Here is a 25,500-nt window from a genome sequence, read left to right on the forward strand (position 1 = left end):
AGCCCGAAAGTCCTGACTATGTAAGCATTCGTATACATCCCAATCAACCGAGGGACCAGTTTGCTTATCTGGGGACCAAAGGCGAGAGTTCCCAAACCTATAGGCCAAAGCGCGTCATTCACATTACTTTTGAGCCATCAAAATACCCGACCTTATCAAACGTATCCGAAAGGATACACTCCAAAATGGCCAACTCATTGGACTATTAAGTTCCCTAATGGGCCTAGAAGTGGGAAAGAAATGTGAAAACTTAGTTTTGTGGGGGCCCACGCAAGTGCTACATGTTTCACATTTAGTAACCATGGAAAGCCCAAAAGGTGCCCAACACTCCTAACCATGGCCCAACAAGTGTTTTACAATTATTTTACCCAACAATGTCTAAAAAAAAACTTTATTTCCCTAATCAATTTACAAATAACTCACAAGTCCATATGCGTGTTTCTCATAGTTGACATGTTCCTTGTTTGGTTGTGGACTTAGGGTAGACTCATTAGGATCAACAGTCTAATAAAATTTTAATTACACATAACTGGGGGCATGTCGAGTGAATCTTAGGAGTGGATCAGACATGGAACAAATCACAAGATTATAATCAAGTTATTCCTACTAAATTCATAAGTCTATTTATATAGACCTCTGGTATAGAGTCGTCAGCGTAGTCGTGTCGACAATCTAGAATATAGCTAAATACATAATACAAACTATAATACCCAAATTATACAAAATTTTCTGCATAAAAAATCAATAGACAAACACAATGAAACTAAAAAGGGTATCAATCTATCAAGAGAAAAACACATACAATGTAGATTAAAATCCACTAATTATAACAAAATGGCTAAAAGAAAAGGTAAGGACTAAGGATTGTTAAGTCCTCTCTTCTTATAAATAGCTTTGAAGCAAGCTTGCCTAAGCTTCTTTGTTCTTTCTGTCAATTCCATACCTGGCAATTTCTCCATCATCTTCTTGTGCCCTGCTAACGTCTCTACCTCCTCCTTTAATCCCAACTCCTAGTTTTTTTAGGTAGATGCAATATATTTTTCGTGTGAGTTCATAAAATTTACAATGAGTTAAGTTTATGTAAATATAAATCAGAAATCGTAGTAAAACAATTGATTCGATGTGGCATATGCCTAGGGCCTATGTTTATGTTATAAAGAAACTAATAATTAAAATTTTAGAAAATACCAAAACTACTTTGGTTACCAAGTGCATGCATACATGCATGAGTAATGTATAGAAGGTTATTATCGTAGTTTACCTTGGCATTTTGAATGAGAGATTGAAGGCTCTTAAGTTTTCTATGAGGCCATCTGTTTATGTTTAGCTCTCTGCATCTTTTCTTCAACAATGTTAACCTTATCCCTAGTTCCTTTGCTGCCATGATTATCGGCATCTCAAAGTACTTCGCTATCTCTTCAAACTCCAATGGTCTCAATCTATTTGCCACCTTCCGGCCACCGTGATCAGTGGTGGCAGCACTAGAACTACATGTAGCCTCACCACTGGATTTACAGTCTTCACTGAAACTAACCAATGGTAAATTATCATCCTCCCAACAATCCCATAAGCTTATGTCTTTAAGGGGATCCAAATCGTGAAACTCATTTCTAGAAATGATGTTTTGATCTTTGTTAAGTACTGTGGAAACGTTCTGATCGAGCACTTCATGCAATTTTTCCGACAACTCGTAATCATGATGGTCGAGCATGTCACCACTGCAAAAATCCAAAAAAAAAAAAAAACTCAAGATAATCAAATCCAACACGATGAAAGACTCTTTTTGATCACTACAAATCCAAACCATGTTTTGATCAATATAGACAAAATCACTTTTCTGTACGAAAGATGGGGTAATGAGTGACGTTTATATATACCTGAAAAGATCTTGATGATCAAAGTACTGAAACCAATCGAGGTCATCTATGGGGTTTTGATGATCTGCAGGTGGATCCATTTGTGAGGGAGAAGTTAAAAGTTACGGTAAGAATGTGATGATTTATATAAGTGAAGTGGGAGAAGTAATTAATAACAAATAAAGAGGAAATGAATATATATGGTCTTTGAACTGTAACGTTCTTCTTCAATTCACACACATATACGTATATGTTACCGCAAATTATGACTTATGTGCCTCATGCATTTAATACATCACATGCCTACCGCATATTCTTGACTTTGAAGCTACGTACCAGTTTCAAATTTCCCCAGTAGCACACTTTTCATTAGAAAGTACTCCAAGTCTTCACACATGAACCAATTAGAAAGTACTCCAAGTCTTCACACATGCAAATTATGACTTGTGTGTCGCTATAGGTAACTAATAAAATTTTATTTTTTAACCCCTTAAGTATCAGTACAAGCTTCTAACCTCGACGTTTAAATTCAAAATTTCTTTTTATTACTAAAACTAGCATCGATTCAAGTATATAAACCATGAATCTTGAGAACACGGCAAAACCCAAATAAGTCTTATCATCTATGTAAAAAAAAACTCAGGGTTTTTACTAGTAAATCTATCAGTGGCGGAGCTTGAACAATTAACTTGGGGGGGGTGAAAAAATTATAAACTGAAATTAAAATTAAAAAAAAACAGATTGTTTTCTACAAATAAACACCAAAAACACCTAGAAAAAGAATTACAACTCAGCCCGACAGCCTTTAATGTCTTTAAAAACAGATTATGAATGATATATTAGTAAGCAGACAACAATTTCTCTTTCAAAGTTTTCATCTTTCCCATGATTATATCTAGAAAAATCAAAATGAAGGAACAATTGATCCAATCAAAACAAAATCAAATTCAAAATTAGAACAATAACCAATAACTCATTTAACAATAACCAAATCAATCTTTGTTGTCACTTTTCAGTTTTGTTTGAAGCTGACAAGCTGTTAAGCATAACCAAATCTATAAGTTCATAACTTATAAATCAAATTGGCAAATCATCAAATCGCAAATGACAGCCAAATTAAAATGAAACTCAGTAAGACAGTAGTAACGCATAAATAGGCAACAAATTGACAGAAAACAGCAGCAGCAGTGCAATACGCCAACACCAACAATCAACAATCTTACAATCAGAAAAGAAAGAACATCTGAACAGGATTTGGGTCTCGGGATTACATACCTGATTTCTGTGAAGTGAGAATGGGGACTTGGGCACTTGGCGATGGCGATTGGCGAGAGTGAGACCAGGCGACTGACTTGGCGAGACAGCGACAAACGAACAGCAGGCGAGATAGGCAGAGAATTGGGAAAATGGGGATGAATTGATTTTGATTTCTTGATACCGCTTGGTCGCTTGGAGAATTGGGAGTATTGGACCATTCTGATTAGGAATCGGGAGGGGCCAAAGCCCAAGTTTGAAGATAGCAGGCCTATAACTATTTTATTTTGAACTACAATTCCTACTTCTAGCCCAATAATACTACGCCCCTGGAATCTATGAGGGCTAGTGTAAACATTATGGTCATATATCATTAAGATTCTATGGACTTAGAATGTGTGATTCCGCCTCATTCCTTGTTCCTTGTTTGGTTGTGGGCTTAAGGCGGGGTCACCCATCCAAAATGCCCTTGCAATCTTACTGATATACGACTAGTTTACGTCAATCGACTATAAAAGAACTTGTAGGACTTATAATGCAAATTTCGTCAAAATTTGTTGAAACATTCGTAATGATGGAACTCGCCAACTACGTTATAAAATACTCATAGTGGTAATACCAAGGATAAAACAGGGAGTATAGAAGCACACATAGAATACTCTATCATCCCAAAACAATAAACTCCTTTTAAATTGACTCGGTTCAAGTTACAATAAGAAATTTCCAAGGTCATCATGTGACATCAGGAGGGTTGTTCCTCACCATAATCAATTTCTTGTACTACGAAAAGTTTTCCACATCTTTTTCCAAACTCTTGAAGTCCCAATCAAAATGCAAATTTCGGGACGAAATTCCCTCTAACGGGGGGATGATGTGACAACCATCAAATTTCGGTCAAGTCAAAGTCAAACAAAGTCAACTAGTCAAACCGGTCAACTCCATTAACCCTTGTATGATAGGGTTTACGTTATGTAATCACTGTACAATTCGCTATTTTAATGAGAAAACATCATTTGGAAAGTTCATGTGTTTGATTTTCCTTAGCCTTAACAGTGCTAAACAATGAACCAAAGCGATAAAACACTATTGCACAATCATCGGGATTGTGTAGGACACTAAATCATGGCTTAACGGGGTCTATGGACCTTGCGTTGCGAAGCCGGACACTCAAAAAGATCACAAACGAAACCTCTCGCAATCTCATTCAAACCCTACTCAAGATTACTTGACGCTAATAGGATCGAAACTCATACACTACGATATCAATTGACGTTAATAGCAACATAGTATAGTACAACGTTATAACTATAATCAAATTAAATTATGATACCATATTAAAATCAAATCAAAGTATAATGCTCTAATTAAATTTAAAAGAATCAAACTTGAATGCTATAATTAAACTTCAAATCAAAGTAGATTGTTATAATCAAATAATAACTCATCTTTTATAAAACTCCATTTTTATAAACTTTACATTAAATTTTATAAAACTCTATTTTTATAAACTTTACATTAAATTTTATAAAACTCTTATATTAATTATGTAAAAGATGTTTGTGTTAGTGGGAAATTATGAAGACCACCAAAAGCAAAAAGATTATTCTCATGGTCTCCCACTCACACCTCCCATCCACTTTCCTTTCCTTTTTCTCCCAACACATTATTCTCTTCACCACTTAAACCTTCTCTATTCTTTCTCTCACTCTCAATCTCGAAATTTCCTCCAAGAATACTCATATTCCATCCAAGAACAATCTATTATACTCAAATCTTCATCCCTCTTGAAGCATTCATCAAGGTATGTTGTTAAAAGTTTCATATTCATACAAGAAACAAATTAAATCCACCAAAATATCTAAAACTCATTTTATGCATAAACCTGATTTTTCTCAGAATCCCATCAATAAAATAAGAAGTTCTGGAAATTTTCAGAAAATAATTTATTTTTATTGAATTACTATAATTATTGCAATAAAGTAGAGCAATAATTCACATAAAATACTTTTTGCATTCAATAAATTCTGAGAAAATTCTGGGATGACCTGTATACTGATTAAACATGATATATGAAGTTTCATGCATTTATATTACTTTTTACTATTATTTATGATTTTATTGATTAATTAATAATGAAATATATAAAAAATACTTCCCATAGTCACAAATATCTGAAACTTATACACTGAGCTCTACATCATGTTATAAAACTATGGTTAATTTTACAGATTTTTTGAGAATCATTTACTATTTTTCCCGAATTTTGTGTTGTTTAATCATTAAAATATTAAATAAATACTAAAACAGTTCAGAAAAATATACAAATTTTACAGTAATTCATATTGTATGAAATAATGATTTCCTAATAATTTCATAATTTTTCAATACTGTTTACTATTTAAAACTATTTTCCTAAGTATTTAAGCATGTAAAAATGCATTTTAATGATTATTTCATATAAATAATTGTTAAAATCTGTAAATAATTATAATTGGGCAAGTTATTATTTTAATAAAAAATTATTAAAATCTGGCCTAAATTGAAAATATAAATTAATTATGCAAAGTAAGTAATTCAATTTAAAATTCATTTAACAAATAAATACCTTAATATTATAATCAAAATGAATTATTGTTAATTCATCTAATATAAGAATATGTGTCTAATTATTTGTATTAATACTCCATTCTCGTTTAGCAGTTCCTAAACCAAAACTATTAATTATATTAGGTTCTACGTCATTTTGACCTGAATCGTCTATCGTACGACACACGCATTTCGTTTTGGGACTAATGTGAGTAATCTATCCCATATTTTATAATTTTCAATACTTTTGGGGTGTATCATGTGGTTCTAATATGTTCCAACTTCATTTTATTGTTTTATCACAATTGAGACATTGTTGGGACATTTATACGTGAGTCATTAATTGTATAACTATTGTTTGTTTACGCTACATGTACTTGTAGTGCATTATCATTTTTAGTCTAATCTCCATGACTATGCCCGTATTCTTGAGGTACGTTATGGACAATAATAGCGCTATTGGGTTGACCACCCCGCCTTGGGACGTTAAGGTGATTGATCGCATGTGGTTGAGTGTGTATGATGATTAGATGCTCCATCCTATATATATATATATATATATATATATATATATATATATATATATATATATATATATATATATATATATATATATATATATATATATATGAATATATACGGTAAGGACTTATTGTTGTTGTTATCATTTGTTAATCAATTTTTGATTTATAAACCGTTATCTCAAATACAATTGTTTGCCGACTTCAAAAGAAAACAAATTTTCAATTATAAAGGTTTCAACTTCACAATTTTCTCTACTAAAATTAGATTACTCACCAACTCTCGTAGTTGGCCTGTTTTTACCCATGATGCAGATTTGAAGAATGAAGTTGATGAAAAATAGGTTGTGCCTTAGAAATCCACAAGACTATTTAAATTTGATGTAATAAATGTTGTTCATATTTGGATTTGTATTTGTATGTTGTGGATCTTGTTTGCATACTTAGTACTTAATTGAATCTAATCATATTATAACATAGTTGTCATGAGACTTTGAACAATATATCACGCCTCGATCGATTCCGACAAGGATCGGGGTGTGACAATTAAGGAACACGGAGGCATGCACGTACGCTTAGTGTACGAAGAGGTACGCGCAGCGCACGTGGTCAGGACCAAAACCCTAATTTTTAGGGTGCAAGCCCTATATAATGTCATTAAGTCTCATGTGTTAGCCTCCTTATCAACCTCTATCGTCCAAAACCCCTAAAATCGAACCCATTATCATCTTGGTGTGTTCTAGACCTTGTGGAGTGCATTTTTGGTAGTTTGGTGCCTTGGAAAGAAGAATAAGAAGTTGGTGAAGGAGAGTTGTTGGAGTTTGAGCTTGAAGATCCAGATTATCTTCATTATTGGCACTCATTTGAGGTATAAAGCTCAGAACTTGTTTTGTTTATGCTTAGGTTTCCTTTGCTTGAGTTTTTTGACCTTTTTGGTCCCATAGATGAGATATTGTGGGTCATAGTCATTTCTGGAGCCTAGAGTTGCTACTCTTGGTGTTCTATTGGTCCTAGAGTCATAAAGTTACCATCTTTGAAGCTTTGAACCATCCATGCATGAGTTTGGGTTCATTCTATGGAAGTTATGTTTGATATTTCGAGATTTGGCTCATTTGGGGCATGCAAAGCCACCAAGTTTATGACTTTATGGTTTAAGACACTTCATATGACTCAGATATGTGATTGGGACCCTTAGTCTTAATGATTTAAGACCTTTTTGGAAGTATGGCTTAATGAGTGAGTATGTTGGGCGTACAAGCTCGTACGTGCATCGTACAAGCCATGCAGCCTGTACGCTTAGCGTACAATTGAGTACACCCCGCGTACTCAATGGATTTAGGCTTTGCGTCTTTTGGGCCTCGGTTGGGCTACTTTCATGGACAATGTTGCTTTGGGCCTTAGTGGGCCATCTGAAATCGAAACTTGGGCTAGGGGAGCATTATTGGGCCTTAGCTAAGGCCCATGAGAAGGGATTGGGCCCAAATAGAAATTGGGTCTGATTGGATTGTTTAACTTTTGGGCCATTGGATTGTGATGTAGGGTTTCATTCTTGGACCAAGTTATGTTAGGGGTAAAATAGTCTTTTTACCCCAAGTAGGGATGTTTGTTTATATTGTAAATCCCAAATGTTAATTAGTTGTTTTTGGCAATTGATAGCTCGGGGAGCTGTAGGACCAGCAGTCAAGGATCATTCGTTTCATTCAGCCTTTCGAGGTGAGTTTTCCTCACCGGGTTTAGTGGGTCTAAGGCACCAAGGCCGACCGTTGTTTGATTATGTTGATATACTTGTTGTCTTTTTGATACTTGTATGTGTTTGTATATGTATGATTCATTGGGCGGGGTGTGACATCCCCAATTTCACGGTCATTTTAAAATTTTTATTTATGCTTATTTGAAAATCAGAGTATTCATTTTAAAGAATAATATTGCGAAATTTTTTCCCAGAAAAACATGATAAATATATTATCAAAGCATTTCCGAAGAAATGTATTTGTTTATATAAAAACATTGGGATGTCATCGTCAATACAGAAACATAAGCATAAACAGACCTTACATTCATTTACACTAGTGATTTACATCTCCTTTAATCTCTCAGTGTAATGTAACTTCATATCGACACCTGTGATACCAATAAACTGAGTGGGTTAGGTTGGAAAACCCGGTGAGTACATAGGGTTTTCAACCCACAATAATAAAGTTATTATGTTTTATCATCAAACGATTATCCCAATTACCCATCCCCATTATCTTCTTTATTTCTTAAGGATCTACCCTAAGAATCATCTAGCATTCACTCATTCATTCCTAAGGAATAGGCACAAAGTCCATCGTTGCCTATGACACAGCTGCCAATGTTATCTATTAGTCACAACTGTCAATATTATCATTTGGGCACAGCTGCCAGGATTATGACGTTCTCTATTAGGCACAGCTGTCGATATTATCGTTTAGGGAAAACTGTCAGGATTATGATGTTCTCTATTAGGCTCAGCTACCAATATTATCCTTTAGGCGTAGCTACTAGGATGTTTAGAGTACATTGTAGTTCAAAAAAAACATCTATAGGTTGTGGCGCAGCTGCCAATATTCATCTATATCATCTTTCACCCCTCATCATTCATCTACCCATGTTCTACCCAACATATTCGTGGATATAAAATACATATACAGTTGAAATCATTAAAACATGTATAAATTGTTCATCCAACACAAATATTGGGAACACAAATAATATGCACACATAGCACGTAATTTATATTAAATATTTCATATCTATGTGTAAGATGAAAGTAACTATGCACTCACTTATTAAAGTGATGATTCCAAACTCGGGCAACGCTTCGCTTCTAACGATTCTATTTTCCTTCGACGAAACCTAGTATCATTACCGCTAGATTTTAGTCTAATATTTATTGCGACTATTTACGAGTGATATTGTTTTATAAGTGTTAAACAATACTTTTCAACCACTATGTATAGACAGGGGCCAAACATGAAACACCGAAGGACAGGACCATTTTGGCATTATAGCACTTCTGAAATCCAACAACCCTATGCGACCCTTCAAACCAGATTCCCCGTACCGCGAGTAGTTAAAAGATATTATAATAACACTTTGTATATTATATTTTATAATATATTTATTTTTTATAAGTTCATCATAACGATATTGAACTTAAACATAAGCTATACTTGAAGTAGGGTAAGCATAACTCACTTACTAGGAGGTTTGGCTAGGAACCGGGCTCTGCGGGGGCAGAGTTTCCGAGCCGAAAAGCTCTTTTTATAGGATCATTCGTGCGCTCTGGGGCTTTCGTCTAACACTTAGAAGTTACTAGGGCTTGGGAGGGCTTAGAGAGAAGTTAGAGAGAGAAAGAATGAGTTTTTGGTGTGAGAATTATGGAGACCCTCGCATGGTATTTATAAGCTGTAAATTGGCTCAAATCGACGAGTTCTGGGCCTCTAACTCGTCGATTAGGTGCCAAGTGTCACCATTCTGGTGGAAAAACGTGGAGGATAAGTGGTGGCCTATAATGTGCCACGTCACCCCTTTCGCAACAACACCCTTCCGACTTCTAAATTCCGTAACTTTCGCATACGAGCTCCGTTTGCGACGTTCTTTATATCCACCCGTAGGTATTGACAAGATCTACAACTCTCCTTTTGACTCCATCTGCTAATTCTCGACCGATTTTAAATTTAACAGTATGAGAAGATTACATCGTTTAAAGACAGTGTAAAATTCATAACTTCTACATACGGACTCCATTTTTTACTGTATTTTTATCGTTGAACTCCTATTAATGAGATCTTCAATTCTCATTTAGGTTGTGTCGGCTAAAAATCAATCGATCTAAAATTCGAATTCCGGGTTATGCACTACTATGTTAAATCTTAGAAAAATCATAACTTCATCATACGAAGTCAAATTTAGACGTTCTTTTTATTCACGCTCTCGGTTTAACGTATACTACGACTTTAGTTTAGATCGCTAAGGCTAAAAAGTATTTTATCACAAACTCACTTTTTACGATTCCCGGTGTCGTTTCAGTTTTGCCGTAAAACTTCGACAGGTCATAACTTCTTCGTTATAACTCGGATTTCAGCGTTCTTTATATGTACGGAACCCTTGTGACATATACTATAACTTAGTTAAGATTATTTATTCTAAATAATCTTCAATCAAAAAGTCATTTTTGACGCTCATTGTCTCTAAATTGACTATCCTGAATCCGTGGGCGTTACACGGGGCCCGTTATGCGAGTGTGGGCGGGGCCCATTTCATTAGACGGGGCCCGTTATACGAGTGTGGGAGGGGACCGTATCTCATTAGGCGGGGCCCATTATGCGAGTGTGGGCGGGGCCCGTATCTCTTTGGGTGGAGCCCGTTATGTGATATGATTAGTATGTAGTATCTTGGGGAACTCACTAAGCTTTGTGCTTACGGTTTTTAGTTTATGTTTCAGGTACCTCCGGTTCCAAGGGGAAGAGCTCGAGTTGATTGCATCGCACACACCATATGGATTTTGTTTGTGGGACATACTCTGATTTTCATGATGTTTGACACTTTTATTTGTTTGGGATGTATAAACAATGTTTGGAATAACTGTTTTTACTTAAATCAAAAATGAAATTTTTGGGTCATAATTTTTGGATGTTTCACAACGCCCCGTTCTCTTTTTCTTTCTCTATTATTTCCTCTACTTTCTTTCTTGGCCTCACGACGCCGTGGTTCTGGACGAACATCATCTCCTCTAAGATTGGTGGAGAGAAGATGGAGTGTGGTAGGTGAGTACCATACCGAACAACTTTACAGTTAAATACATAGTATTATTCCAAATATGTAGGAATACTATCATTTCCAAAAATAAATTGGAAGTTTTCTTTTGATAATTCTAGTCTCTTATCATTTTAAGTTTATACATTTCCAATTTATTTTAATTAACTAGTTATAAACTACATATAATAATTAATATTTGTAACATCATGCTTATAAATTACATATAATAATTAATATTTGTAACATCATGCTATATCTTAAATCATATTTTAAAACAAAATATAACTTGTATTAAGGTATAAATCTATTAAATAAAGAAGAAAGTTTTACATAGACGTAGTGGATAAATCATATTAATTGTTCATAAAAATAAAGTTTAACCGGAATTCATATAGAAATTAAATGTTTTTTTTAAATGTGTTACAAATTTATGTATTTTTATTTAATAATTTTTTTTGTAACTTTGTGATAATACGTTTTAAGCAATTATTATTATAAAAAGATATAATACATATTTGTTAAAAAAATAATTAATAGATAAGTGTTTTTAACAAATAATATAAGTTACAAAAAAGATATATACTATAGATATAATTTTTGATGTAAAAAAATGATATATGGTTAAAGGTAAAATATTATTTGTACCATTTTTATTAATATTGATTAAAAAAATTAAAAGATGAGTAGGAGATGATGTTTAAGAGTATCCACACTAATAGCCTTCAAAAGCTTTTTAAAATAAAATTTTTTATTCCTCAGTAGAGTTTTTTCAAATATAGTTTTTTTGACAGTGATTTGTTGATCAAATTTTGTAAAAGAATGGTTTTTCAATATTTTAATGTGGTCTATAGCTTTCAACCAATAAAAAACTAAATCAAAAAATTTGTTTAATCATTTTCATGAGTGTATATATCATATTTATAATTTTTAATTATTAAAACCTTAATAACTTTTTTCTATTATAAAGGTATTTTAACTTTTTAATTTTATTAAGATGACATGATATTTATTGGGGTGGCATAAAAATTAAAAACCTTAGCCAACAACTTTTGTTTAGTTGATAAAGCATTTTAATTTAATTTCATTTCTAATAAATTATTCTTTTTAAAATAATTATGTATTATATTATTATTATTGAACAAAAAGAGTATGGATTTTAGCGAGTGTACATAAGTTCCCATGGATACCTGTGCATCATCACAAATCTCAATACAAGCTACAAACCCCACTTTGTGTTCTCTCTGCTCTTTCCATCTCATCTTTTCTCATTTGCCGGCCACCGACACATCATCATTCCGGCGAACTTCTCATCTATTGCCGCAGAACCGCCGCCCCACTACCATTTGGCTTATATTTCCATCTCTCCGGTTGAAACCAGAATCGACTTCTTTCAAATGCTCTTTGTCGGTAGATTCTAAAATCTGGTTGAGGATTGTAGAAAAATTCAATGCGCTTGTGAAATAAACGCTGTTTTTTATTTCTGTATAATTTTGTCCATAAATGGTTCCCTGAAAACCTAGTAATTATGTGCAATTAGATGAGAGAAAAAACGGTGCATTTTGCTGAGAATTAATATCACCGAAAAACTTGCAAAACTTGCTTATTTCATGGTAGACAAGTCTGCCATTAAATTGTAGTTGGATCCGCCATAATTGCGTTCCCTACAAAATTCGGATCTCGATATTACATCCTATTCATATCGTTCCGGCGGCGACAATTTAGCGGTTATCTTCATCAATCCAGATCCTTCTTTTGGTACTAAAATAATCAGTGTTTGAGTTGTGGATGTATGAGAGAGATGTGCAAGGTAGACGATAGAGATAAGATGAAGCAGAAGAAGAGGTTTTCAATCGGTACAATGGGGTTGAAGAGCTTGGGAGTTTGTAGAGTTGAAAAGTTAAAAAGTTCAATGGTGAATGCTAGGTCTCCGAGAATGAAGCTGTGGTTAATTAGGGCAACGACGACTGTGTTGTTGTGGACATGCTTCGTTCAGCTTACAGCATTAGGGGGTACATGGGGACCTAGGGTTTTGAAAGGTTGGCCTTCTTGCTTTACTCAAGATTCACATTCTGCTTCTGCTTTAGATCTAAAGTTGTTGCCCACTGTTCCAGCCAGAGTCCTTCCACCCAAGAGTGAGTTCTTTCTTCTCTTGTCTCTGTTTCTTCTTTTTTCTCATTATTTGCTGTTACAGCGATGATTGTACGATCGATTCAACATTTGTTTACATGTATTATACGTAATTATGATTATCTATCAAGGATTTTCCAAATTCAATACAGGGTGGGTTTAGATTTCTTCAATAATGATGATGAAAGAATCCCGTGAACAAATAACACACATGATTTTTATGTACTGTTCTTCAGTCATGAATTTGACATTTTCTTTCATGTAGGGGTCTACAAGAACAACGGTTACTTAGTCGTTTCATGTAATGGAGGACTCAATCAAATGCGTTCTGCTGTGAGTATTCTCTTCACACCTTTCAACTCACAAAATCAGATCAAACAACCCAATCACTATCTTGACAATTTTTTCAATAATCATACAGATTTGCGACATGGTTGCAATTGCTAGATATTTAAATGTTACACTTATAGTCCCCGAGCTTGATAAAACTTCTTTCTGGTCTGATCCAAGGTATATTATATACTCAACTTATACATATTACATAATCCATCTTCCCTACATATTGGAATTCACATATCTCGATTCTAATTCTTCTAATTCTTGAAATTCAGTGAGTTTGAGGACATTTTTGATGTTGATCATTTCATCACATCCTTAAGAGATGAAGTACGTGTTCTTAAACAGCTTCCACCAAGGCTTAAAAAGAGGGTCGAATTGGGAATTGTGCACACCATGCCTCCTGTTAGCTGGTCTGATATTTCCTACTACCATAACCAGGTAATATCTTATCTCTGTAACTCTGTAACTCTGTATTCTTTCTTTTAATTCTGTAATCTGTATACAGTTTAATTATACTTTTATTCTCATTGTGTGTAGATTCTTCCATTGATTCAAAAATACAAAGTTGTGCATTTGAATAGAACAGATGCTCGATTAGCCAACAACAATCAACCCTTAGAACTCCAAAAGCTGAGGTGTCGAGTAAACTTTGGTGCTTTAAGATTCACAACACAAATAGAAGAATTGGGAAAACGTGTAGTCAATCTTTTGAGAAAAAACGGACCTTTTTTAGTGCTTCATTTGAGATACGAAATGGACATGTTGGCTTTCTCTGGGTGTACACAAGGATGCAATAATGAAGAGATAGAAGAGTTAACACGAATGAGATATGCATATCCATGGTGGAAAGAAAAGATCATAAATTCTGATTTAAAAAGAAAAGACGGGTTATGCCCTTTGACTCCTGAAGAAACTGCCCTTACACTTAAGGCACTTGATATTGATCGTGATATCCAGATTTACATTGCTGCTGGTGAAATATATGGAGGGAAAAGAAGAATGGATAGTCTTCAAGATGCATTCCCAAAACTGGTGAGTTTTTTTTTTAAGAATCTTGAATTTTTTGCCTAGTTTTCAAGAAAATGTGGTATATAAGGAATGTGTTTGTTAATTAAAATAGGTGAGAAAGGAGACACTTTTAGGGGCAGATGATCTTCAGTATTTTCAGAATCATTCATCTCAAATGGCAGCATTGGATTATCTTGTGGCACTTGAGAGTGATATTTTTGTGCCTACTTATGATGGAAACATGGCTAAAGTTGTGGAAGGGCATCGAAGGTAATAAAAAATTAAATTGATAAGTAAAGAAAAAAAATGTTATTTTGGAATAATAAACTTTAATCAGATAAAGATATATCGTTACATAAATTGCATATAAACATCTCATGTCCTCTAAAATATATATTATATGTAGGGTTTTATGCAGAAAAGCCTCGTTATTTTGGGAAAATTTTTGATAAAGTCCTAAAAGTTTTTTTTTGAACAGAAAAGTCCCGATTATTTAATATTTTGTCCAAATTAATGAAAAAGTCTTTTTTTTTTTTTTTTAACAGGAAATGACAGATTATGTGATTTTCCCAAAATCATGAGACTTTATCAAACCCATTGTATGTATTTCAAGTAGCTAAGAACAAAAAAAAAATCTATGATTTAATAAAATTGTTAACAAAAAAATGTAAGATCACATACCATGAAATCTTGAAATAGAATTATAATATTAAAAAATACTTCTACTACTTTTGTAAAGTAAAAATTAATAAATTAAAGTTTTGAAATTTTTTAAAAACACAAATGGAAGTGGTGTTAAAGAATATATATATATATATATATATATATATATATATATATATATATATATATAACTAATTCATAATTGTGAATTTATTTATAACATATCATATTCCATTCCTTTGTTGCAAACAAAACACTATCTTGGAATTGAAATGAAGCTAATTAATTATGTGAAAATGATTTTCAGATTTTTGGGATTCAAGAAGACAATTCTATTGGATAGGAGAGTTTTGGTGGATTTAATAGACAAATACACAAATGGAATTTTAAATTGGGATGAATTTTCCATTTCTGTAAAACAAGTTCATCAAGAAAGAATGGGAAATCCCACAAAAAGATTGGTTATTTCAGATAAACCCAAAGAAGAAGATTACTTTTATGCCAATCCAGAAGAGTGTTTACACCCATCAGATGATGAACCTGTTAGCATCCTATAACAAGTCTTTCGGGGGGGTATTTTGGTAATTTTCTATGAAGTAGAAGAAGAAGATTATGATTCTGTGCCATTGAGAGGATCTGTGAAAATGTGTGGATGCAAGGGCATAAGATGAAACATGGTTTGATGAGAGAGAGATGCATGAAGATGAGAGTGGTTACACGAACAGAAATGGAATGGTGTTTATTATTATTATTTATATTTATTATTATTATTATTATTATTAATGTGGTTTTTTAATTTTTATATGAGATGTTATTAATGTCAATAATTCATGTTTATGTATAGAAAAACGACCCTGATATTGCAGGGTTATATTGTCGTATTTGAGACTATTGATACATGTAGGGGTGTTTAATTCTTGTTAGGCAAAGATATAGTTTTAGTGGCATAACAAGATTTTTATGGCAAATGTGAGATTTGAGAGGATAATTTGAAGGGTAAAATGCAAGAAATAACAACTTATTTTCATTAATTTGCTTATTATAGCATCTCACAATTGATGTAAGTTTGATGATTGAGGTGTAGAATTTCTAAAAAAATTATATTTCAAAATCTAGTACGTCAAAAAATACTGATAGCTTCAATATTTACTTCCAAATGATGGGTTTGGGGTGAGTTTTTACCTTTAACTTATTTCAAAATAAAATGTCATATTAAATAAAAAAAAAGTTGAAAATTGAGTGTCGTAATAAAATAAATGAAACCCTTTTGTTTGAGGTGTAGAATTTCATACAGAAGTTTTAGGGTTCAAACTTTGGTACACTAAAAATACTGTTAGGGTTCGATGATGGGGCTTACCATTTTTATAGTACATAAATATATGAAAGTATGTATGTTGTTTTTGGCATCTAGCCTTAGTTTGAAAAAGTGTGTTGTGCAATAATAATAATAATGCAATGGTATATTATAGTAATAAACTAATGATTGTTGAATATATTCTTTAGGGATTGTTTAATAAATGGACATTAGTGGAATACCAAATGAATGCATTTGGCCATTTGGGAATGATTGAAGACCACCAACACATTCTTTACAAAAAAATGGGCGGCATTAATCAAATCCATTATATATTTTTACATGATGATTAATGCCGTATATGGAAATGCAAGGTAGTTGACTTGGGACCTTGTAAAATCATAAATAATAATAATAATAATAATAATAATAATAATAAGATAAAAAAAAAATTGTTAGAAGTAAATCATATTTTATATTAGAAGAAATATATAAAAAGGAAAGAGCAATATAGGAGAAAATGAAATTCCCAATCATTTGAGGGATGATGTGTGGCATAATCACTAAAGAAATGAGTTTAAAGGCATGTATGTTAGTGGCTTCGATGTCAATTGTCAACCACACTTTGGATATATTCAATACATGCCGAATTTCAATCTTCTAATCTTTTACAAAATGAATTTAATTACATTTCCTTTCGTTTTCTTTAATGGCTATTTATGCAAGTTGCCTTACTGTTTTTTGTGTAGGAATAAGATAGTTGTTTGGCGAAATGTTTCTACAAGTCCTCAAGTGTTCATTTACTTTATACCCTTTTAAGCCATATTTAAGTGCAATTTTACTATGACCACAAAGTAGACAACGTTAGCAATGATCAAAGTTACTACAAGTGGCAATCTTTTAGCATCCGCTATTAGTGAATTACACATATCTAAAAGATGAGGCATCAGGCATGTTCATACTTATGCATTATCTCCTCCACATTTCTAGTTTTATTAGTTTTGTGATCATGAGGGATTGATTGATTGTGGCATGATTGATCAACATTGTAATGAACACATTTTTGGCTTCGATAGATTTTATTTCCTTTTAATATCAACAACTCCACCCTTACTGTCCGACAAATGATCCATTAATTGTATTCATCATCCTCATTAGAATTAAATTCATAATTATGATCCACCATTTCATCATCCTCGCTATCCGTAGATTCCACGTTGTGTTCCACTACTTTCACCAACATTACCATCAACATCATGTCTATTACTTTCACCCAAATCATTTCAAGATCCTCTCCAAAAACAATCTATTAAGTTACACTAAATGTTATGTTTGACATACTAGCAAAAAACTTAATTGTCAGTAATATATTATACATAAGACATTATTATACATATATTTTAGACTATTATCTTACTATTTATTAGTTTAATTGATATATTTAAAGATAAATGATACTTAAAAAGTAGGTTCCGTTGAGATTCCGAAAAAATAGAGATCTTGATATTCAACATCAGCAACATATTTCTCATTTGTCGCTCCGACATATCTGCATGGCGGGAGAGTTATAATCATAAATGATTATTTAGCGCCGCTCATTCCTTTTTTCCCCACCACCACCACCGCCACCGCCACCGCCACCGCCACCACAACCTCTACCACCAACTGACCCCATCGTTGCCACCTCTGTCACATATATCACCTCCACCTCTAAAGGTGAAATCGAAACTATGTGAAAACATGTTTATCTCTTTTGCCTTTAAATTTGACCTTCAGTTTTGTTAGTTTCATTTATAGTTTAATTTAACTTAACTTATTTATCATTTTTTAAATAAAAAAAACAATGTCGTACTTTAGATCAATCCTTTTATGTAATTTTACATGTTTTAAAAGTTTCCAACTATTTTTTTCTGAACACTCATATATAAATAAAAGTTACAGTCTCCAACTTTCAACTACCAGCTATTTTTGCCGAACACACTTTTAATTAGAGATTGTTTAAATATTTGTATCTGAAAATCCGAAGTGAAATAATCCGAAATTTTGGATATCCGAAATTCTGAATTGGAATTTTCGGATTTGGGTTCAGATATTTATTTTCTAAATTTTTGGATATCCGATATCCGAAGTTTTTAATAATTTTATTAATATTTTTTATTTCAAAATAGGATAGGTGATGAGAGTTGAGGACAATGGTTTAGTATCATAACATAAGTTACATTCTTTTCACTTAGTGTCATTTTGTCTAATAACGTAAATTACACATTTATTGCTTAATCTCCAACAATATTAGCTAACATATATACAAGAAGAATTTACAAAAATAGCTATTGAAAAATCAGGGTTTTTTTCAAAAATAGCTATCGCAACCATAGATAATACAAACACACAAACGATTTCGTCGAATGGGTTGCGAAACCATGGTCCATCTACGGTTTCGTGGCCCAATCTACTCTAATAAATGAATGTTTTTTTGTCACATGTCACATTCTCATTCAATTTGTCAAATGTTATTTTGTGGTTATTTTGAATTAATTTTTTTTCCACGTGTCATTTTATTAGTTTTTCTATTTTATTAAATTCAATTAATGTAGTAATAATAGGATATCAATTTCATTAATGAACTTACCTTTTAATTTCAAAATTTTCAAATTAAAGCTCATTAGTTCTTTTGTTTATTTATTTAAATTATTTGTTTAAATTTAAAAGATAAAAAGCATTTCAATTATAATAATTCATTATTTTTTTTATTTTCTTATAAATTCAAAGTGCTCAAATATTTTGACATTTATATTTAACTTTCTTTTTAAATTAACTCATGTAATACATGGGTTTCACAATTAGTAATTCATTATATTTAAACCCTAAAAAAATCCACCCTCATTTTGACATCCAAAGATACGAAATTATCTCTGATGGCACATGATTAACAATGTTGTAATTATCCTATGTATAGTTTTCTTGTTTGTTTGATGATATAGGTTGAAATGTAGTAGCATTTTGTATGTTTTTTTGCCCGAAATTCGATAAAAAAAAAAGTGTAACCACACATGGCATCTTTAAATGCACATAATGTGCATCAACACTGTATATTCCTAGATTGTCATGTCATCTACAGTTTTGTTCATTTTTTTTTATTTTGTATGTCTTTTTTGCGGTTTTGATCTTATGTGATTTCCCCTAATCATGTAGGAGTATTTTGTTTGAATACATAGGCTGAATATCATATTAAAAAAAACTGAAATCGCAGGTGAGATGATATCAACCTTCTATATATATAAAAATACAAACCATAAACTTTAAAAGAATAAGCAACTAATTGGCTCAATATAATTTGGTTGGAAGTTTAAACCAACAATATTAAGCGAATGGTTATCAGAAATGGGAAAAAGAATTGCATCTACTTACATCCAAAACCGGTGGCGGAGCTACATGGGGCGTTGGAGGTACTATAACATCCCCAAAAAAATTGTTTTATGTATATAAATTTTTTTATTTGTAATCATGTTTTATGTTATTGTACCCCTAGCTAAAGAGATTATATCATGTTTTTTAATGTCTCGAATATGATAACTACATAGAATATTTATTGATAATGTTTGTACCCACATATAAAAATTTCTAGCTCCACCACTGTCCAAAACAAAACTTAGACCTAATCACACCATTTAGAATTTCTTCAAACACAAAGCATATGTTTGTAAAATAAAAAATTTGTGGCCTAAAACCAGGAGCAAAATAGCAACACATTACATAATAAAATTAAGAAAAATACATACCAAGTACGGAAAATAAAAAATTTTGGCCTAAAACCAGGAGCAAAATGGCAACAGGTTACATAAAAATTAAGAAAAATACATATTAAGTCAATAAGCTTCCGATATGTCATGAAAATGAACCAAATATGTTCGAATGTCATATTACAAAAAGAAAATGATAAAATCGCAGGTGAGATGAGAGGAAAATACAGATGGCCTTATGCCATCTGCGATTTCATGTATGGACGAAATGGCCATCCGTTTTTTTATAATAAATATGAAACCGCTAATGACTCGTGATTTCGTGGATAGCTCGATGAAACCGCAGGCGTGGTTTCGATGGCTAGTTTTGGAAAAAACTTAATTTTGGGATATTTTGTGAAAAATAATTTTAAAAAATGACTACAACCTGGTAGATAAATCAGATACACTACAACCTGGTAGGTGATTGATCTAGCCCACAGTATCCCACCGTTTTAGGTATGTAAATCAGATACACTACAACCTGGTAGGTGATTGATAAAGCCCAATCCATATTGGAACTAAACTAACACTATTTCATAAAAAGAAAAAGAAAAAGTTATTTTCTAACAACCTCTGAGCTAGCCCACAGTCTCCCACCCTGAAAGCATAATACGGTATCCCACCGTTTTAGGTATGTAAATCAGATACACTACAACCTGGTAGGTGATTGATAAAGCCCAATCCATATTGGAACTAAACTAACACTATTTCATAAAAAGAAAAAGTTATTTTCTAACAACCTCTGAGCTGGCCCACAGTCTCCCACCCTGAAAGCATAATACGGTATATACATCGGATACACTATTATTGACCTATTGGATCTAAACTAAGCTTATTAATTTTTAAAGGAGGTAGTTGTATCAAATGCAATGGTGTTGACGACATCTTTTACAAAAATGAAAAAGCATTCTCTACAAGAAGTTGGCATTAGAGTAGACGTGGGCCTCTTGCGTGTTTCATGATGATCGCACACCAATTTTTCAAAGGAACGGAATCGTGATTTTGGTTGCTCGATGCCACATGCCGCCATGATTGAATGTGTCGCATGCCTTGCAACTTCTTTAAATACATCAACATCTACACATACATGAAAGTGCATCCAATTATTTTGAAGAATTTTAATACCATGTGCCATGATTATAAGTGTGTGTTTGGATTGTGGATTCCGACGGAATTGGAATTCGAGATTCCATTCCTTGGTGTGTTTGGTTGCCAAACGGACCGTCGGAAGCTTTCAAATTCTATGTTTGATAATTGATGGAAGGAATTCAATTTCGTTCTTCATTTCTTTATTAAAAAGACCAAAATACCCTCATCGTCTATATTTAGATAAACAAAGCAAGTTTTTAATTATATATGTTTACATAAACTATATATATATATATATATATATATATATATATATATATTTATTTATTTTTTTTTTCTATTTATATTATTGACTTTTGTTATGATTCATTTAAGGGTTAATCAATTAATCTCATAAAAGACCTTATATTTTGTGTTTTTTCCAGATTAAACCTCAACTTTATTTTTTTTCCTGAAAAAGGCCTTATCATCTATACTAAAATAAACAAAACAAATTTTTTTTCTCTTTCAATAAAATAAAATAAAATTTTAATTATATATGTTTACATAAACAAAAACAAAAATCCAATGATATTGTAAAAGGGAAATTGTCAGAAAAGTCCCAATTTTTCAGGAAAGTTACACTTTAGTCCCAAAAAAAAATTGAACATAAAAGTCCCGATTATTTGTAAAAACACGATAATATGTCATTTCCTGTTAAAAGAAAAAAAATGACTTTTTTGTAAACTTGAGCCAAAATGAAATAATCGGGACTTTTATGTTCAAAAAAAAATCTTGGGACTAAAGTGTAACTATCCTGAAAATATTGGAACTTTTCTAACAATTTCCCTATTGTAAAATTTTGATTCCTATTTTTATTATTGACTTTTGTTATGATTCATTTAATTTCAAATTCCTTCATATTCCAATTCCCTAAACAAATTCCAAAAACATTCTACAAACCAAACACCCCTTAAAAAGAGACATTTTAATCGCAAAATGATTAATCGCCAACGTTTGCCTCAAACTTGGATGAAAAATAAGGGCAAAATGGTCATACCTAATTTCTTGTCTCGGCTTAGAAGCTTTAAATTGAGCTTAACAAGTGATTGAATCTCACTCTTGGCATCCTCAACTTTCTTGATATTGCTATCAATTTGTGTCTCTTTCTTTACACTCCCCTTCTCCTTAAAACCGCTATCAAAAATCTCCTTTTTTACACACAATTTACCTTCACCTATCAACGATCGATCACTAGAACCAACAACATTTGACTTTGAAGTAACCCCAAGACAATCTTTTCGTGTCACATTTTGACCATTATACCCCCAATTCTTTGCAACAATCTTTCTAGAACATGGAACCACACGTTCAACATTGTCTTGGTTTCTAGAAGCACCACCATTTTCATGCTTCTTAAAGCTCCCTAAATAGTTGATATTTAGCTTCACTTTACATGCATCATTTAACAATCTTTCTTTTTTTACATGAAGTTTTGATTCCTTTTTCCCAACATGGTTTTTCTTTCCTAAAGCTTTGGCAGCCATATCCATCATCTTCCAAGCTTTATCAGCATCAACATTAGAAGTTGACTCCTGTTGACTTTCTTTATTCCCATTTGAAAAACTTGAAGAAAAATTCAAAGCCCCTCCTCTAAATCCATCCCAATTTTCACGCAACACTTTTATACGCGCATGAACATTAACACATCGCTTCAAAGTTCTAGCATTTGAAGCATTTGAAGAATTTGAAATTCGGTCAACATGTGGGGTCAATTTATGTTGACCAAAAGAGTCAGCCATAGCCATTGAAGATGATGAATTGGATTCTCTTACAATGTCATTGATTGAGACTTTGGATTGAGTGAAGTGAAGTGGTGGATTAGAAGAAGAGGTTGAAGGGTAAGTTGTGTCATTTTCAAAAGTGGGGTCCGTTTCAACTTTTGAATGTTCATTTTTGGAAAAGTTGCAGTCTTGACAAAACCAATCACCTTCTGGAACAGTGGCACCAAGGCCTACACAGTAGGAATGAGAAGCTGAATCACAAAGATCACAGAGGAGAAGAAGATGATCATCTGATGAAAGACTGCAAATGCTGCATTTGACTTGTGAATATGGATCAGAGGGTGTTAATGTTGCATTGCCATTGTGATAGTAAACCTGAAAAAAGAAAACAAATTATAAAATATAAATCACAGATTATATATCATGTCTCTTATATATTTTTTTATATATCAAACACATGAATTTCTTTTTTGTGAGGAAAACTTTTTATATACTGTTAATATAAGTTACAAAGTTTATAAATGAGAGGAGAATAACAAGTGATTAGTCATTACTACATAATAACTATAAAGTTAAAACCTTTTGAGTTGTAAGTACTAAATATACATAAATCATAAAACTTTTCAGTTGTAATGCCTCATTTTATTTTAATATCCGTAACGTATAGTGAATTGTGATGAAAAGAAGCTGAACCTTGCTACTTTTCAAATGCACTATTTATATGAATCAATTTGCAAAGATATGCAGAATCTCATTTATTGCAATATTCGTGATAGAATTTAGAGTGAAGTGAATATATCTCACATTGATTGAAAGCTAACCAGTTTGATTATTATACTGTTTTAAGAACCGAGTGAGTACCAATTTCGTGTATCACACAATAGCAAGCTATACTTCAAGACTTAAGATCTTCAGTCTTTTCATACGAATTATACGTCATACTCGTAGAAAAAGGAACGAATATGATATAGAATGAATCAAGAACAGTCACCTGATCACGAACAGGAACATTGACGATTCTTTCAGATAGAAAGACTCCATCTTGAGGGCGACGAATAGTAGAGAACCTACGTTTACAAATTGGGCAACGAGACTCGACTTTAGCCCATTCCATGATGCATACAAAGCAAAAATAATGGTCGCAACTGTCGATAAAACCTCGACGGGACATCCCCTCCTCCAACAAACATACACCGCAAGTATCCAATTGCTGATCCCACAACGAATCATCGTCTTCTTCTTTTACAGCTTTGGATTTGCCCTTTGAAGATGGTGATGGTGATGGCGAAGCTGAGCTTAGGGTTTTGAGACGCTTGGTCGGAAGGATCTCCTGCGTGTATTCGAAGCTCTCTAATTTAACATCCGGTGGGTATTCGATGGTCTCTAATTTGATATCCGGCAGGCAATTGATGCCAATCTCCGGCGGATTTTCAATAGGCTCTGATTTGATAGGCAGCATCCTCGTTGTTGCCGTCGGCAGTTGCGAAAGGGAATTATATATGGCTCTACTTATATGAGGTATATCATCATAGAAGAATAATATAATAAGAAAATGACAAATCTAATTATCCAACTAAAAATGTTTTTTTTAATGTAAAAATTAAGGAAAATCTCTCAATATATTAAAACAGAAACGACGTCACTTAGGGGTGAGCAAAAACCGAACCGCAAACCGAAAAAACCGAAAAAACCACATAAACCGAAACCGTAATGAAAACCGACGGTGCGGTTTTAGTTTTGCAAAAACCGAAAATGTTCGGTGCGGTGCGGTTTCTAGTCTTGCAAAAACCGCAAAAAACCGAACCGCATCGAATATATATATATATATATATATATATATATATATATATATATATATATATATATATATATATATATATATATATATATATATAGGCTTAGGTTATTCTATTTAAACTAATTATTGTGTTATTGTATGCATAAATGTGGACCAATCATTTTACTTAATTTAAGAAAGTGATTAATATATATTATTAAATTAAAGATAATTGAAAAATACCGTATAATTTCATTCTAATGGTATTTTAGACAATTGAGATAAATTTAAAAAAGGAAAATTCCATATTTTTTGGGATAATTAACTCTCTTGATTTTAAAATTCTAATTTTTTTAATTACTTTAATTTTAATGATAACGTAATTTTTTTAATTAAACCCGATTTTATTCTGTTAGAATCATATTCTCTACGAATTTCAGAATAAATATTTCTATTAGAATGATATTCTATGAGAATGCCAACACCGACTAATAACACATTTTTTGATACAACTTCAAATTTTTCATTACATTCTTAAAAAAGTAAAAACTTTATATAATAGTCTATGACAATGAAATACTCACTAATAACAAATAAAAAATATGTATATTATTCGACCTGAATATTTTAGCAGAATATATTATTACATATACTCTTAT

At 32.4% G+C, this 25,500-nt stretch overlaps 2 protein-coding genes across 2 annotated transcripts; one reads left to right on the forward strand and one right to left on the reverse strand.

Moving 5' to 3' along the window:
• The first annotated feature begins 12,183 nt into the window (after positions 1 to 12,183).
• Positions 12,184 to 16,017, forward strand: LOC145108288 (rhamnogalacturonan I rhamnosyltransferase 1-like). The gene is made up of 7 exons (XM_079045315.1): positions 12,184 to 13,131; positions 13,392 to 13,459; positions 13,548 to 13,636; positions 13,738 to 13,903; positions 14,003 to 14,497; positions 14,586 to 14,743; positions 15,444 to 16,017. Exons 1-7 carry the CDS (start codon positions 12,789 to 12,791, stop codon positions 15,691 to 15,693), a joined length of 1,569 nt encoding a protein of 522 aa, XP_078901441.1. The 5' UTR covers positions 12,184 to 12,788; the 3' UTR covers positions 15,694 to 16,017.
• Positions 16,018 to 20,879: 4,862 nt separating this feature from the next.
• Positions 20,880 to 24,568, reverse strand: LOC145108289 (uncharacterized). The gene is made up of 3 exons (XM_079045316.1): positions 24,056 to 24,568; positions 22,341 to 23,439; positions 20,880 to 21,289 (listed from the first exon to the last, which is right to left on the reverse strand). The coding sequence occupies exons 1-3, from the start codon at positions 24,521 to 24,523 to the stop codon at positions 21,048 to 21,050; spliced, it is 1,809 nt and encodes a 602-aa protein (XP_078901442.1). The 5' UTR covers positions 24,524 to 24,568; the 3' UTR covers positions 20,880 to 21,047.
• Positions 24,569 to 25,500: the final 932 nt, after the last annotated feature.

The sequence above is a fragment of the Lactuca virosa genome, chromosome 4 (genome assembly GCF_052849685.1).
Source record: "Lactuca virosa cultivar CGN04683 chromosome 4, Lactuca_virosa_CGN04683_v6, whole genome shotgun sequence".
Classification (NCBI taxonomy): Eukaryota; Viridiplantae; Streptophyta; class Magnoliopsida; order Asterales; family Asteraceae; genus Lactuca; species Lactuca virosa.

What these genes read in the sequence shown, in the direction of transcription:
- LOC145108288 (XM_079045315.1), top strand. Translation starts at nt 12,789, where the DNA reads ATGAGAGAGATGTGCAAGGTAGACGATAGAGATAAGATGAAGCAGAAG. An exon ending in TCTTTCTGGTCTGATCCAAG is followed by an intron (nt 13,637 to 13,737) that starts GTATATTATATA and finishes CTTGAAATTCAG; the next exon opens with TGAGTTTGAGGACATTTTTG. An exon ending in GTTGTGGAAGGGCATCGAAG is followed by an intron (nt 14,744 to 15,443) that starts GTAATAAAAAAT and finishes AATGATTTTCAG; the next exon opens with ATTTTTGGGATTCAAGAAGA.
- LOC145108289 (XM_079045316.1), bottom strand. Translation starts at nt 24,523, where the DNA reads ATGCTGCCTATCAAATCAGAGCCTATTGAAAATCCGCCGGAGATTGGC. An exon ending in ATGTTCCTGTTCGTGATCAG is followed by an intron (nt 23,440 to 24,055) that starts GTGACTGTTCTT and finishes TTCTTTTTTCAG; the next exon opens with GTTTACTATCACAATGGCAA. An exon ending in AAGCCGAGACAAGAAATTAG is followed by an intron (nt 21,290 to 22,340) that starts GTATGACCATTT and finishes ATGTATGTGTAG; the next exon opens with ATGTTGATGTATTTAAAGAA.